This window comes from Rhipicephalus sanguineus, chromosome 3, assembly GCF_013339695.2.
Source record: "Rhipicephalus sanguineus isolate Rsan-2018 chromosome 3, BIME_Rsan_1.4, whole genome shotgun sequence".
NCBI lineage: Eukaryota > Metazoa > Arthropoda > Arachnida > Ixodida > Ixodidae > Rhipicephalus > Rhipicephalus sanguineus.
In genome coordinates, this window is record NC_051178.1 from 211,150,439 (window position 1) to 211,165,755 (window position 15,317).

General features: G+C 48.4%; 1 protein-coding gene across 1 annotated transcript in view; it reads right to left on the reverse strand.

Annotated features, from left to right (window-relative positions):
- The window catches only part of LOC119388232 (putative polypeptide N-acetylgalactosaminyltransferase 9), a 263,884-nt gene that overhangs the window by 26,157 nt on the left and 222,410 nt on the right, over positions 1-15,317 (reverse strand). Inside the window, exons 3-6 of the mRNA XM_037655897.2 lie at positions 7,667-7,934; positions 6,775-7,121; positions 4,394-4,560; positions 1,709-1,873 (exon numbers count right to left, since the gene is read on the reverse strand). Of these exons, the coding sequence (XP_037511825.1) occupies positions 1,709-1,873; positions 4,394-4,560; positions 6,775-7,121; positions 7,667-7,882 (895 nt within the window). The 5' untranslated portion in view covers positions 7,883-7,934. The remainder of the gene's footprint in view (positions 1-1,708; positions 1,874-4,393; positions 4,561-6,774; positions 7,122-7,666; positions 7,935-15,317) is intronic.

Genomic DNA, 15,317 nt, shown 5'->3' on the forward strand with positions numbered 1-15,317 from the left:
CCCTAGAAAAAGTGGTTTAGACCCGGCTGTGCACGGCCGAACACCCCTCTGCACAAAATGATCCTGGCCTGCTCGCAGCGCTTACAGCCAATCAGAGGCTGTCGTGCTTTCTCCGAGGCGCGGAGGCGGTACAAGTGGGTGCCATTTTTTCTTTCTTTATGCTTCCGTGCCTGCTGCTGCCTCTTTTCCTAGAGTCCTCATTCAGCGTGGTCCGTGCTGGTGGCGTTGGTGCTCTGTGAACTTTCTGGGCGCGCTGTCGTCATGGCTTGTGCAAAGAGGCAGAATTTGCCGTTCGCCACGAAACTTGAAATCATAAATCGAGTCGAGCGCGGTGAGAAGAAGTCCGACGTCGCCGCCGCGTACAAGATTCCAAGGAGCACCTTGAGTACTATCCTGAAGAACAAGGCAGACATCAGGGCCAAGTCGGACAAAAGGCCAGGTGCCCGTGGCGCCCGACGTGTGCACACTGTTGTTTACGAGGACGTGTACGACGTGTGTGCACTGCTGTGTACGAGACACCGCAGGTGTTTCCGCCGAAGTTTGGAGCGAGCTGGCAGAGTTCCCGGGTGCTATCGACGGATCGACAATCGACGAGTTCGTCAGTGTGGACGATGATGTCGCCATCATGGGCCAGCTACAAGATGAGGACTACGTTGCAGACGTCGTGCCGACCACGAGCCAAAGCGACAGCAATAAGGAAATTGACGATGGCCCGTTGCCGACATCCTCCGAAGTGATTAGTGCACTTGCGTTGGTCCGGCGCTATTGCGTGAATATGGAAGGTTGCGGCCTCAGCTGCTCCGACTTGTTGGACAACGTGGAGGCGTGCGTGCTGTCGCTCGCAGCCATGTCGTTGAAACAGAAGAAAATCCAGGACTATTTTGTTCCAAAGTAGGGCACGCAAGTAAGCCACCATATTAATAAAGTACTTTTCTTATTGGTATGTGCCTTTGTGTCATCAAATCCTATAGCGGGCCTATATCGAATTATGCCATATATATCGAACTAATAAACGTTTTTTGGCGAGTTCGATATACCCGGGTTCGACTGTACCACTTACATACACACATATACTACACCACTACAGATTATCCTGCAGAACTTTCCCTCCACCACATGCAAAACTGACCCGTGCAGATGCTGCAGCTTGGCACCAGCTCCATACTAATGCATTCCCCAACCTTGCACTCCGCCATACTTTCTACCCCACACAGTTCCTGATCGATGTCCTTTCCGTGGAGGATACCCAAGCTTGTATCATTCCATGTGGGAATGCCCCAAAACGCCTGGCCTACCTAAAATACCCAATCTCTCCCCCTCCCAGTGAGAAGCCACTGGGAGGGGGAGGGATTTCCAGCACAGCCCTGGACGACCAGCGATGACTGATCGAAAGAGCCAGCCAGATAGCAGCAGCAAATGGGGCCCTGGAGTAGGGCTCCATCCTCTGAGACTTCACAAGCAAAACAAAAAATAAAGTTTTCTGCTATTACTACTACGACAACTACTGCATAAAGGGTCCTCAAAGTTTACTGAAACTGTATATTCCACGCAGAGTTGCCATCACAGGAAGTCGACCAAGCTAACGCCATTACGTCCCTAAGCGCAGCTAAGGACCTACAATTTTTTCCAAACACAGCTGGAAGATGACAAGAAATGTTTGCTCCGAGCTACTCCTTCGATTGATCCATCTTGCGACTGCACTTCTCACCTTCAGTGCACTCGCAATGAGAGTCCAAGTAGGTAAGCACGGGAGCTGTGGCCGCAGCAGCACCCAGGAGCCGAGCACGAATAAGGCCTTCCCGCTTCTGAGCACGCACAATCTTTACTTTTGGGAAATGAGCAACATAGTCCTCCAGCTTCTGCTTCAGGTGAGCTGCATCAGAGAAGCGGAGAAAGAATTTGTAGCCCTGAGCCGATGACTGTACCACTAATTTTGCTAGCAGTGAACATCCTGTAAAGCAAAACATGAAAAAAACGTCTCTGTTGAAGCTCATTAGCTTTTCCATATTTCGAACTTGTTAAGATATAAAACATACATAAAAAAGTAATCACGAAACTTTTTTAGTTATGCAGCGATTATCCACAGCCTGCAGTTATATTGCCTTTAAGTTTACTTTTAACTTCTCACCTCTTGCACATAAAAAAACTGGAGGACAGAGAACTATCACTATTTCCACCAATAATTTCATACAGAAATCAATGATTGTTGTATGCTATCACAGAAGAGTGCCATATTTTCTTTTCCTAAACGTCAGGACGTGCATCTTCTTTCATGCGACAACATTTTTGAATGGTGGAATTGTGCCACAGAGCTTGTCAAACTTCGCGAGAAGGTTCAGCAACATCGTCACGAAGGTTTGAATAGTTGCAACACCGTGCAGTTGACCATGCTTCTTTCTTTCTTTATCACACTAAGAAACACCTTAAATTTACGTATGTAAATGGCCAGATGAAATCTAGTGCGCTGTACCTTCTCTTTCTTTCTTTTTTCTGAGGGGCAGCAGCGACAGATATTTTCGTGCCGCACTACTATCCGACTTTGTGCCGCACAATGGCTGTTTTGTGTTCTAATGCAAAATGCAGCGGGATGAGTTTAATTAGGCGATTATGTCAATTTTCAACGCAGAATGCTGTAGCTGAGAATATATGCAGTTTCTAAGCGAGAGTGTTGCTAAAGCATGGCCCGGTGTAGTGCCTGAAGTCTGAAGCCTCTTGTAGCAAAGCAATACGCAGGACCCCAACCTCTGTGTTGTTAAAGAGCAGAGTCTGCAAAAAACACCCTGTCGCACAGGGGTTTTGGAACACGATCAAAACCGTCGAAGATTACGTTTGAGTCTGATATTGATTAAGTTCGATCCTGACCAAGCGGTGAACAAGCATGCACTTTCTATCGCGACATGCCCCGGGCACGATATAGTACATAACCGCAATTGAAGGATAGCGCCTGCAATGAAAAGATCCCTGTTACGCGGGCACTTTCGATCGCAATTGAGCCGGATCAGGATTTATTGCCTCGGCCTTCTTTTGCTGTCACAGTAAAACTTCATTGTTATGAAACAACAGGTAGACATGCCTCACGGCTGTGAGGTTCGAAATACATATGTTCTATGGACATGAAGTTGTAAAAAGTGAAACAGTTCGTTGCATCGAGGTTTACCGGTGCCTTTTTGAACAAATTTATAGCCAAGGTGGCCGCAATTTAACACCCGCGTGTTGAAATTTCCGTGCGTGTTAATAACTGAAGCTTGCCTCCAATCTGCTGTGGTGGCTCCTGTAACTTTTCAGGAAAAATTGAGAAACATTTGTTAGTAGGCTTCGCAGTTTGAGAAAATATGTGGCGAGGTGAATGGAGACTGTATCTCTCATTTCAAAAATCGTCATTGCTGTTCTAATAATTGTTTATTTTTTTATCCAGCAGGTGGCCGTGTTTTACCCCATGCACTTGCAGTGCAGCCATTTGAATGGGTAGAAAATATGGCCTGCTAAGCAAGAGCGCCCGCTCACTTATTAATTATTGAAATCAAGGGCCTTGAAAAATGTCTAGAATACACGCCACACAAACACAAGCCTATCATGTTCCCGTGAATGTCGCAGGTCTGTTGCATCAGCCGCTTCCTTTTTTGCTGGTTGTTCGGGCACCCAACGATGGCGCAGTGCCACCCGGACGAATTTTTATACATTGCACTGCCGTTCCGAGTATGTGGCAAGCAAGCAGCTGAGACCGCTACATTCCAACAGCTCTGAAAGCACTGACACAAGCGAACATGCACCGCAGGCACGGACACTACCTCCCGCCATCAGCAGCCCCCGTCGTCGTCTGTACCACCAGGCGGCGCCTGGTGTCGAGAGTAGCGGCGCGGCTTACACTCGTGTTACAAGGCTAAGAAATATCTGGTCTATACACTGCAGTAGTAGACTGTCAGTGAATGGAACTGCTGCTTCTGATATTATTGGCTTCGTAGCTCCCAATTCCAGTTCCTTATTCATCTCTCAGTAAACGGAACTCCTGTTAAACAAAACATTTTCCTGGTCCCTTCAGGTTCCATTTAATGAGAGTCTATATGTTGCAGAAATGCAATATCAATGTCAGCTGTAAAAATGAATGTGGCCTCATGATCTGCATTTAATGTTTCTGGGCACTTTCGTAAAATTATGCATAAAAACAGGCATATATCAATTCATATCATGTAATTCATATCATGTAGTATAAGGCTGCAAAAGGTTTACGTTATAAAATGCATATCAAATTTAGGAAGAAGGCAATGTGAAAACTACTATGCATAAACAACAAGCTCAAGCCACTACTTTGCTAAATGATTGTCTATTATTTAGAGACAATAAATAGCACCACTTAATGACCATTGCACCTGGCTGAGCTAAGCAATTTACTTACGCATGTCAGAATAGTCATCCACCAAGATGATCTCGTGTAATAGCTTGGGGGGTGACCGGTCAATGATGCTGTGTACAGTCCTCAGGAGCACGCTCCAGGCCTCATTGTGGAAGCATACAATTACACTTGTTGAGGGAAGATCTTTAAGGTAGCGTTCATCCTTGCACCTGTACATGACAGAAGTTCAAGGACAAAGCTTTGCAAGCAACATGGAAATGCCTGTGCGATACAAAAGCACTCAGTCTCAAGCATTCAGAGAATGGACATAGAGTTTCTATTTCCTTTTGTAAGGAGTGAGGCCGAAAAAAAAGAAAAAAGTGGTTAATCGCAACTGAATGAAACCAATGATATGTTTACCATCATTAAAATATTCTTATATTGCGCTCAATTAGTGAATTAACTCAGATCAATTATGCAAAATTTTTAATATTCCCTTTGGGGCCAAGTGCCTTTTGTTATGTTGTAAAGGGCATTCCGAAATGTCTGATCCAACTATGTGTGTGTGTGTGTGTAATAAGAAGCGCAGGTGCATGTACGAGAACAAAAAAAGACATATATTGCCAGCATTTCGAACGGGGGCCACTCTTGAGAAAGACCGTTCCCCGATACAAATGATGAATAAATGTCTTTTCTTATTTTTGTACGTGCCCCTGCACATCTTATTAATCACCGGATCCAAGAAAACTGAACTTATGCATATAGAGCTAACCCTACCCAGAGTTTAAAAATATGCTGACGCACTGTATGACGACGCAACCAAATGCATGTTGCTGACTATTACATCGAGTACATCACATTATTTTTGTGTTCTGCCTAGTTGCTTAATTAGGCAAGAATAACTAACCAATTTTTAAAGCAACAAAGTTGGGTAAAAATATTCCAATGAGAAATTTGTAGATCAGTTTGCAAAACACCCGCTTACACAGTTTCTAACTTTCTATCTAATAAGTATTAGATCCAACAGGGCTTGTTGCTGAGCTAGTTCGTTCGTTGCTTGCAAAAACCTGGTAAGGCAAAAAAAGGACTGGGACAAAGAAAAGACACGAACTGACATTCACGTTTTAAACTTTTTAGCGCGCAAAAAAGACGAGGACACAGAAAGAAGGTACAAACGAGCGCTTACTCACAACTGATTTATTTTTTGAAAGGGACTAAACATATAAGCACAAATATGTGAATAAGCGCTCATTTGTACCTTCTTTCTGTGTCCGCGTCTTTTGTGTGCACTAAAAAGTTTCAAACATGAATTCATACCAACTCGCCCAGCTATCAGTTTTACTGCATTACGAACTGACAAACACGGGCACCAACTTCTAACTGTTTAAAAACAGAAACAGTTTTTCCAGTGCCTCATGATGATTTGTTGTTCATCCACGTACTTATATCTGCAATGTGATTACCTTGCTCGGCAGCATATATAAATAGGCGTGGCTTCTGTTAATAAACAGTTGGAAGTTGGCACCCGTGTTTGTCAGTTCGTGTCTTTTCTTCGTCCCTGTCCTTTTTATGCCTTACCAGGTTTTCTGAAGTATTAATGTTTTTCTGCTTACTACAGACGCCCACAAAATAAAAAAAAAAGCTCCAGGCCTGTGCAAAACACACAGCGCAGTCACAGCGAAAGCTGGAACAGTGGCCTTTGTAAATATCCCATAGTAAACTCTCTTGGGCAACTACTACAGATACACTTGCAAGGTACCCACTACACCATAAATCAAGTTTTGCAAAGTAGGGAAGACCCCACTATGCCATTATTCAACATTTTGTGGAGAAGCGAGGTACCCACTACACATATGTAAGGCATTATGTGCACTTTGTCGATGCTGTGGCTGATGAGAATGAAGAATTAAGGCCGAGCCCTTTGTAATGGGTGGGAAGCTTTAAACCACCCAATCGTTATGCAATTCGCGTTGTGTGAATAAAAAATAAAAACTTGACAGAAATTGTAGTACAGATGGGCATGATATAGAAACCTGCGCCTGCAAGTACAAAAATCAGCAGTTGTTCCGTGTATGAATACAACCGATGAGTGAGCTCCTTAGAAATGGGACGCAAACGACTACGTACATTTCGAAAATGTTTTTTGCACCGCGCGCCTTGTTTTTTGTGCAACGCACGCCGAACGCCGCACACCTTGTTTTTTCTGGGGGGGGAGGGGGGGGCTGCGCGCCCCTTCAGCACACGCGGCGTTTCATTGTCTTTTTGCGCCGGTGCCACATCTACGTTGCAGGAAGCTTCGACAGCGACGGCGGGATGCAAACTAAGGAGCTTCGCTCCTAAAAAAACACTGTCTATGTGTCATACTGTGTCAAGCAGTCAACCTTTTATTCTGCTAGTTGAGTGAGCCAATGACATATAATGAATATTCTACACTCGTTACTTACTCGCTGTCTCGAACATCTGGCAGAGACCGATGCAGCGAGATCATATCACTGATGTACTGGTTGAAAGCATTGCGGTCCCAGCCCAGCTTAACCTTCGCCTCCTGTTCCTTGGTCAAGTCCTTCAGCACAACGGGTCGACCCATTTCGCCGGGGCCGTCAGGGTTCCGAGGTGGAGCCAGCACTCCGACAGGCGCTGGAGCATGGTCCACTTCATTTTTGTGTTCCTCCTTGGAGAGTGCCTTTTCCCGATTGGCACGCTTTCGTGCCAGCGGTGCTACGTGCTCGCTTTCGTCAACACCTTGTTTCTCAGGCAGAAGGTCCTGGCCCCCTTTTGCAGGCTCGTCACCCTGCATAGCCCAATGCACAATAGTTCAGGATTTTAAGGTGACCTCGGCCCTTTCACTTTTTCTGTGGTGGTGTCTCAACGGCCAAGGGCTATAGTAGTGCTGGTATTCCTTCTAGCCCACTTTCGGGCACAATTATGCACAAAACTCCGTAAACATTGCATGACCCGTGAAACATTTACATACAGCAACTGCACTAACCCCCAAAGTACACAATTTATCAGATGATGTGCATGGCTAAGAAATCTCCTATATAGGCTTAGGTGGCAAGGAAGTGTTGCACAAACTTATACCACAGCCACCTGGTTCTCCACAAGATGCAACAAGAAAAGACTAAGTATTAAGAATGCATTCCGCACGAAATAAGTGCAACAAATGGGGAGCACAATCACAGCCCTCCCTTTCTTAATTTCCGCGAAGTATCTTCATCAGATAGTTGTGGCCACCTGGCCGCTCACCGCTGAAGACCAAAAGGAGGAGGTACGTGTTTGACCCTTCCTAGCACCACATACTCCCCGGTGGTCGATACAACCATCACACTTTCCTACCTGTGGCTGAGGCCTGTGTGGTTGATCCTGCTGTTGCTTCTGCTGTGGTTGCTGCTGCTGCTGCTGCTGGAGAGCCCCCGGTTCAAATGCTACCCTATTTTGAGGTGTCTGGACCCTGTCTGTGTAGGTCAGCAGGAGCGTGATGACAAGCCAGGTGACCGGCACGACCAATAGGACCTTGACAATAAGGCCACGCCGCCTTGGAAGCAGCCACATGACGACGGCTGTACCTGGGGCCCGCTACCACCTCTCTCCTCGGGCCGCCTGCCTGCCACGGACAAGAAAAAGAAAAAGTTGACGCATTCTCAAATGCCATTCACGTATTCCTTCAATTACTTTTTCATGCAAAGCGCAATCACCCCTTGGTTAAGCTCTCATTTCACAGCACCATCAGGAACATCAAATATACAGCACGAAAGGCCCCTGTGAATAGCTCTTCAGGAGCCCATGCATCGCAAACAAGCACCCACACTTTGCTAGTTTCTTTAAAGCACCTTATCCAATATGTTGTTGCTTTAACATAACAGATGAAAGGGTGACAACAACTTTACTCACACTGCTGTTGCAGGAAAACACCCAAGCCACACTCCATTTGGTAGGCCATGGGGCAAAGCTCGATTTCCACAGAAAGATACTAATGTTGCAAATTGCGTTTTGACAACTTCGCGTCAAGGATCAAAGGTTACAGGCTCTCTCTCGGATGGAGGAGAGCCTGTAATCTTTGCCACGGCAGACTTACTGCCTTAGGTTAGCATATGTCTACTGATCAGCTGCCGCCTCATGGAAAGATCACATGCCATGCGACGCCCTCTGGCAACAAAAGGGCTCCACACTTGCTGCCTGGGCTATGAGCGGCACTGGCTAACACTCCCAGGGATTAATTACGTGCACAGAAATACCCAACGAAGTGGACGGGTTCAATAAAACTTGTAATTGGGCGAGTTGCTTCATACTTAAAGGTAAAACTGGTAAGCGCAAATAAACAAGACAGGGACACGGGAAGAATGAACATGGACAGGCGCTAACTTTCAACTATGTCCCTGTCTTGTTTATTTGCACTTACCAGTTTCGCCTTGAAGTGGACGGGAAAGCAACTTCCGCCGTAGCTCAACTGGTAAAGCATCGGATGCATAATTCGAAGTTTGTGGGTTCAGATCCCATCGACAAAACGGGTGATTTTTCATCCACTTCAATTGATTTAAATTTATGTCACAATTAACACACTGCAGTTAAACACAATTAACATCCTCTAAGCTTTCCCTGGCCTAATCTTCTTTCTGTTCGATTCATTTGGTTGTGTCTAACATACCAGTTTCTTGTGGCTTTTAAATGCAATCTAAGAATATAAAGCTTAGTCAAATCACTAAAAGGATACTTTATTGCATGGTCTTTTCATTTCCACCAGGATCTAATCACACATTCTGGCCATTTGTCGGTCCCTTTAATGTTCCATTTAAGTGCATGTCTTAAATTTAATGGCGCTAGCCCCTAGCGCTCGGTGAATTTTTGGTTAATTTGGGCAGACTTTAGGTTAACTTGTAGTCGTTGACTTCCATAATTGCTTCAGTGTGCGCACAATCCACCAGGACCGGCTGTCCGCTTCCATTGCATGTTCACGCAGAAAGCAGGCGTATGTCCTCGTATCACACTTAGAATAGCAACTGACGACTCCGAACGCACCCGCATATCAAGCGGGAGAGGGTGCGCAGCGAGCGCCGCCAGGCGGAGGAGACCGGCTGTACGAACTACAGTGTACTAGAATAGTAGTACTGTAGTACGAACACTGTAGTACAAACGATACATAGAGTCACCGTCAGAATTTCGCGCCTAAATGCCAATGTGACGTACCAATGTGACGTAACAGAATTAGACATACTTTGGCATAGTTCGAACGTTTTGGCTGAGAGAAGTTCTGAGGAAAAAACTTCAGGGTAGAGTCTTCACTTGCTCTCGAACGCAATATTACAATCCCTTAGCGATGAACATCCAAAAGGACCTACGTACACGACGCCACTGCGAGCACGTTCACGGACTTTGGGGCGCCCCTGTCCGTTTTTTCGCCTTACCTGGCACACCAACCATCGGTGGATATCAACGACAATTTATGCAGAAGCGTAATTTAATCCCCGTACCTTTCCACGTGTATACGGTCACTTAAGCCTACAAAGATTGACAGGCGCAGTGTGCCCCGCTTATTTGTACTTTCATAAGATTCGGCACACGTGCAGTATATAATCTTGCGTAGTTACTCGTATGCACGAACACGCGTTGTCCGACAACTTTCTCACAACACTCTCGACAGGAGCTGAAACGCAACATGCGCGCACCCTCGTCGCGCAGTCACGACGCTGAAACAGACTCGGTCCGAACACCAATAACCCATTTTGGCGTGGCTGGCACCAATGGTCCAACATCGCAGTCGTATACACCTGTGGTAGAGAACTTCTAGTACACTCTACCTGTGGTCAGCTCCTCAGAGGGCGGTCACCCTTGCGTGCGGCGTGATCGCAGGGCTGACCTGCCACCACGCTGGCGTGTTATCTTTTGCGACAGCGTACGTAGAAAACTAATACGCCATTGTTGAGTTCAAACTGCTGTACACGAGAAATGAAAAGGGAAGGTTGAAGAGACATAACACCAGTTTGCTTACTCCAAGAAGAGTCCAACAAGAATGAAAAAGAGAGAGATATGCTTTATTTCTGGCAATGTATAATAATATCGCACAGTGCATGAATTATATATACAGTTCTTTCCCGGAAACTGGGTATGTATAAAGCACCATATACATATGGTCAGCCCTGTTTCCAAGGTGTTCTAAGCAAACCGTAGCCGCGTGCACCACGCAGCTATGTTGGGCTGCGACGTAGGCACACAGCAAGTAAGGCTGACGGAGGCCGGTTCGTCGTTCTACGAATACAGAGTGGCACGGAGTACACAGCGTCTGTTCTTCACACAAGAAGAACCGCGGATGAGCAGCAAGCAGACCAGCGCGTGTGCACCGAGTGCCGCAGACGCCACGGCGAGGCAAGACTCGGACCGAGTTACGAAAGGACACAGTGCATACCTTTCATGATGAATTTCGTGCAGCGCTCACTAGTATAGAGCGACAGACGGACGCACACGAAACAGGCTCCTCCGTCCGTCCTCCTATTCGTGAGCGCTGCACGAAATTTATCATGAACACCAACCAACTCGCTCAGCTTGCAATCTTAAACGTGCATACCTTTGTTGTGACCCGTAACTGGATGAGAGGCCGTCGCGATGACCTCTATACTGGTGTAGAACGCCTACCGCCCACTCCGCTACACAAAGTAGACGTAGAAAAAGTCGCCGAAAAAAGCGGCACCGCACTTCGTCGTCTTTCACGCTCACAGCATCGCTACTCTTCCAGCGCCACGTGGGCGACAGCGAAAATAGGAAGGAAAAAAAAAAAAGATGTTGCAGAAACCATACAAAATGACTGCTAAAGTAAGTGAATAGTTTGTGCGGAAAGCAAAATTCGATTCGAAGCAATGCCTTCGAAGCATGATGTCGATAATGGTGTTTAGATGACGGACCGTTGTTGTGGCACGCCGATATAATGTAGATGACTGCGACATAGTCACTTCTTGGCCAATTCCCCAGCGTGGGTGTGTGCCAGAGTTTCAAGGATCTAATCTACTCTACACATTGCGCTCACGGCAGCGTGACGACGGCATCACGCAGATCGCATGCACTGTGGAAGCCGGTCTAAACGAAGCAGCGGCAAGCCAGCAAGAGACGCACAGCGGACTCGGGCAGTCGCGTTTAGAACGTCAGACGAACGCGCCACAGCATGTGCGCTTTAAATATTTTTCAGGGACTTTAGTGCGCTTTCCTTCAGCACACGGCCAGGGCGGCTTCCTTTGCCTACGGGCAGCATGGACGTTCGAACCAGGAAGACATGCCACGGCCGGACTGTAGAAGCGCGCGGGCGTTCTTTCTGAAGGAACGCCCGGGCGCCTCTCCAGTCTGGCCACGCCACGGCATGAAAATAATTCGACTGGTCACGTGTTAGTCGCGTTTCGCTGGTGCACATTCACGATGCGCGTAGAAATCGATGAGCGTCCCAAAGGCAGTAAAGGACTGAAACACGTTCGCGTCGCACAAGTGAGTGCGGGTCGTGTGCTTACAAGTTCGACTTCACAAGCTTTCGCTTGTCAGTTCGTTATTCATTGTGTCTAAGCAGCGCATGTGCGCATGAAATGGGCGCCAGGGATTTTTTCTATCAGCCCAAGAGTACGAACGTAAGTCGGAAATTGCAACGGGGAGGTTTATCTGTGCCTGAGGAACCGCGGAGATATGAGGAGAGTATACCGTCGTCCGATATAGGTAGGGGTCCGTTCGCGAATGTCCACGCCCGCTCAGTACGACGGCAGGGCGACAGCGCGCTGTCACGAGCGTCTGCAACGCACGCCCTTCGCTGGCAATCAAAGACGCGATCCGCTGTGCAGCCGTCTCTACACGGTGTTTATATATCTGGAACGCCGTGTGGCCACTATCAAGAGACCAGCACTGAGCTGCCTGTCGCGGCAGATCATCCGCGGCGCAACAAGTGTGCCTACGCTGCTCCCAATCTGCCATCGAGACGACCGCGCCGCCCGCGCGCGTCGAGAACCGCTCCTCAAAGCACACGTATGAAGACGCGCCGTGAGCTCCGGAAATGCATCCGCCCCGTTGGCTCGTGCACGCGCGCACACGGAGCAGCAACTCGTGACGCAAGGCCGGCATTGGCGTATGGGGAGGTCGCGATGTGCGCGTACGACCAGCTGTACTTCACCGAAGCGCACGCATGCAGCGCCGCTACAACACAATTATCTCTGCGATGGTAAATCTTCATGGTGGAGAAAGTGTGGCTCTCTTATATGCGGAATCTTCATTCATCTGTGAGACTCCCGCAGTGATTGTTGGCTGCCAGCTACGGGCGTCGGCAGGGGGGGTACAAAAAGGCACATCTCTACCCAGGGGCGTAGCCAGAAATTTTTTTCGGGGGCGGGGGGGGGCACCTCCTTGATCTGAAGGGGGTCGGGCAAGCAGATGTGATCGAGTGTCATTTTGTGCTCTGTGTGCCATGGCAAAGAAAAAAAAAATTGGGAGGGAGGGCACGGGCCCGGTGTGCTCCCCCCCCCCCCCCGCCCACCACCACCACCCCCGGCTACGCCACTGAGTCTACCCCTTCCCCTCCCCACACACACAAGCCACACCAGTGCTCCGCTGCCTGAAAACCGCTCTAGGGAAGGCCGCAGTTTACAACAAAACTACGCTTACGCATCCTTTGGGTAAATCCCAAAGGAGATTTTGCGAGCGTCACCCGCTGTTCGTCCACCTTCACAGGTTGGAACGGCACCGAGTTTTTCATGTTTCCTGTGTTTTTATCGAGGGCAGTTAAAATTGACATCGAGACGCCAGTCGAGCAAATAACGATGCAGCGGCATTACGCGTAGTCCTGCGAGCGTGGCGTTGCCCGTCGCTGGCTACTGTTGCACCCAAAAACGTCACGGCGATGGCCCTCGTTGTAACGATGACGATCAACAGCTTCGCATCAAATATGAAGCGTGGCGACCAAAGGCGTCCGCAGAACTTTTTGCAGCGGGGTGCATCAAGAACAACCAGCCTTTCTTTCCCTGCCTTGACATGGCCGCCATGATTAGTCATAGTGTGTAAGGTGAAAAGGTGGCTGGCAATCTTGAAGAGCGTTTCACACGGATATGGGACCTGAGTGTACTAAACAAGCCATGCAGCTTATTGCTACGGCACTGAAAAATATCCGAAATTCCAAGGAAAGGGTTATATATAGTGACGATCGGTTACGTAGTACGTGTCCTGTGCAGTAGTTCACAGCAGGCTGCCACCGCTCAACGTATTGCCGCGCTTCAAACGCCCTCGCTTCGCGCCCGGCGACCTTCAGCCGTCGCGGCAGAAAAAGGTGCGAGGCGCCATATGCATAACAACGGGGGCAGCCAGTCGGCTAACGAGACGTGACCCGGTCCACCGAAACCCGCCCGCCGTTCGCGGACGACATCTCGGCCAGGACACGGCCGTCGTGCGCCGCAAAGAGCGGTTCGCGGAACGTTACTCGGATGCCGTTCGATATCCTGCACGTAGACGGCAACTGCAGGTGGTTTTCAAAGAGGCAACCCGACGGTGAGACAGTCGAGAGAGAGAGAGAGAGCAGCGAGGCTGCTTTCGCACCCATCTTCTCGGATGCGGACGCATCAGGACGCCAGCAGACACACATGCTTTCGATTGAAATTCCTATAAACTTCCAAGGAAGGTCTGCGTGATTCCTCGGTGTTTCTGGCTCCAGAAGACAGCCCACCGGCAGGAGGCACTACATCGCTTGGTTTCATTTATCTCCTTGAAGCACCGAAGGCCTTACGTCTTCAACAACCAGCGCAGAACGGGCAGGGGACAAGAAAGGGAACAGAGACTGTTCCCTTTCTTGTCCCTTGTCCGCTCTGCGCTGGTTGTTGAAGATGGATTACCAACTAGCCCAGTCTCAAACATTGCTTCACTTACAATACGAATGGAGCGGGCGACAGTATATCCTCTTCACAGGTACCACGCAGACACACAGAAAGACAGACATACAGAGTTTTAAAGAAATGTTTAAACAGCCGACGCGTCCACGAAACCTGGGAGTAAAAATTCGAGTGAAATACGCGGGCTATGTGGCGATCACCGGCCCCGGCCTTTGCGCCTACGGATGTGTGGCTGCTCACCTCATGGCCCCTTCAGTGTGCGTCCAAGCAAGTGCTCTACAACTCGCACGAATACACGTCATCAGCTTACCAACTTTTCTCGGCTGCAGACGAGGTGTGCATGCGAGCGACTGCGGCGGCAACGCGCACAGGAAGGCCGCGTGTGTGTGGAGCGCGGAACGGGGTCGAGGCGACGGGTGCGTCTCTCAACCAGACGCTACTCTAACCCCAATCTCGCAGTTCACGTATAATATATGCAAGCTACATTCTATGAGCACTACAATTCTATTAGATGCGCAACGCACGAGCGCGATGAATGGTCTTTCATTATGCAATGTCATCGCTTGGTATGCCACCAACGCTGCGCTGAGTCGCCTTCGTCTCGCCTCAGGCCACGCGTTAGCGCGAAGACGTAATTTATAGGATTGCGACATCTATTTTCGTTGCGGTGTTCAAATCGTGAGCTCTAGTTTTTCTGCCTAAATTTCCACTTTGTGTCCATACTTGCACAAGCATGTAAATAAATCCATGTCATGAATCGGACCTGAGCGACCAGTCAGAATTTCACACTTAGCAAGAGCCTTCATTCACACGGTCTCTGTGGTTGGTTATTGCAAGCATTTCGGCATCACTTTTCTCGCGGCAATGAACGAGGGCGGGAAGAGAGCTCTTCCCGCCCTTGTCCAGTGTAGTCACGGGTCATTCTCCAACGCAAGCTCTGGCGTTGGAGAATGACCCGTGACTACACCGACATTGCCGCAGAAGCCTTCAAAGTGTGATCATTCGCAACGCCTTCCCGAAAGGGCTCAAGAAATGTTTGCACAAGAGCGCCTTCTACTTTTTGACTCAATTTATTCGATGGGACATATTTCAAAATCATATATCCTTGAGGACTCATACCCGCGCCACGTCTGATCCTCGAACAAGATGTG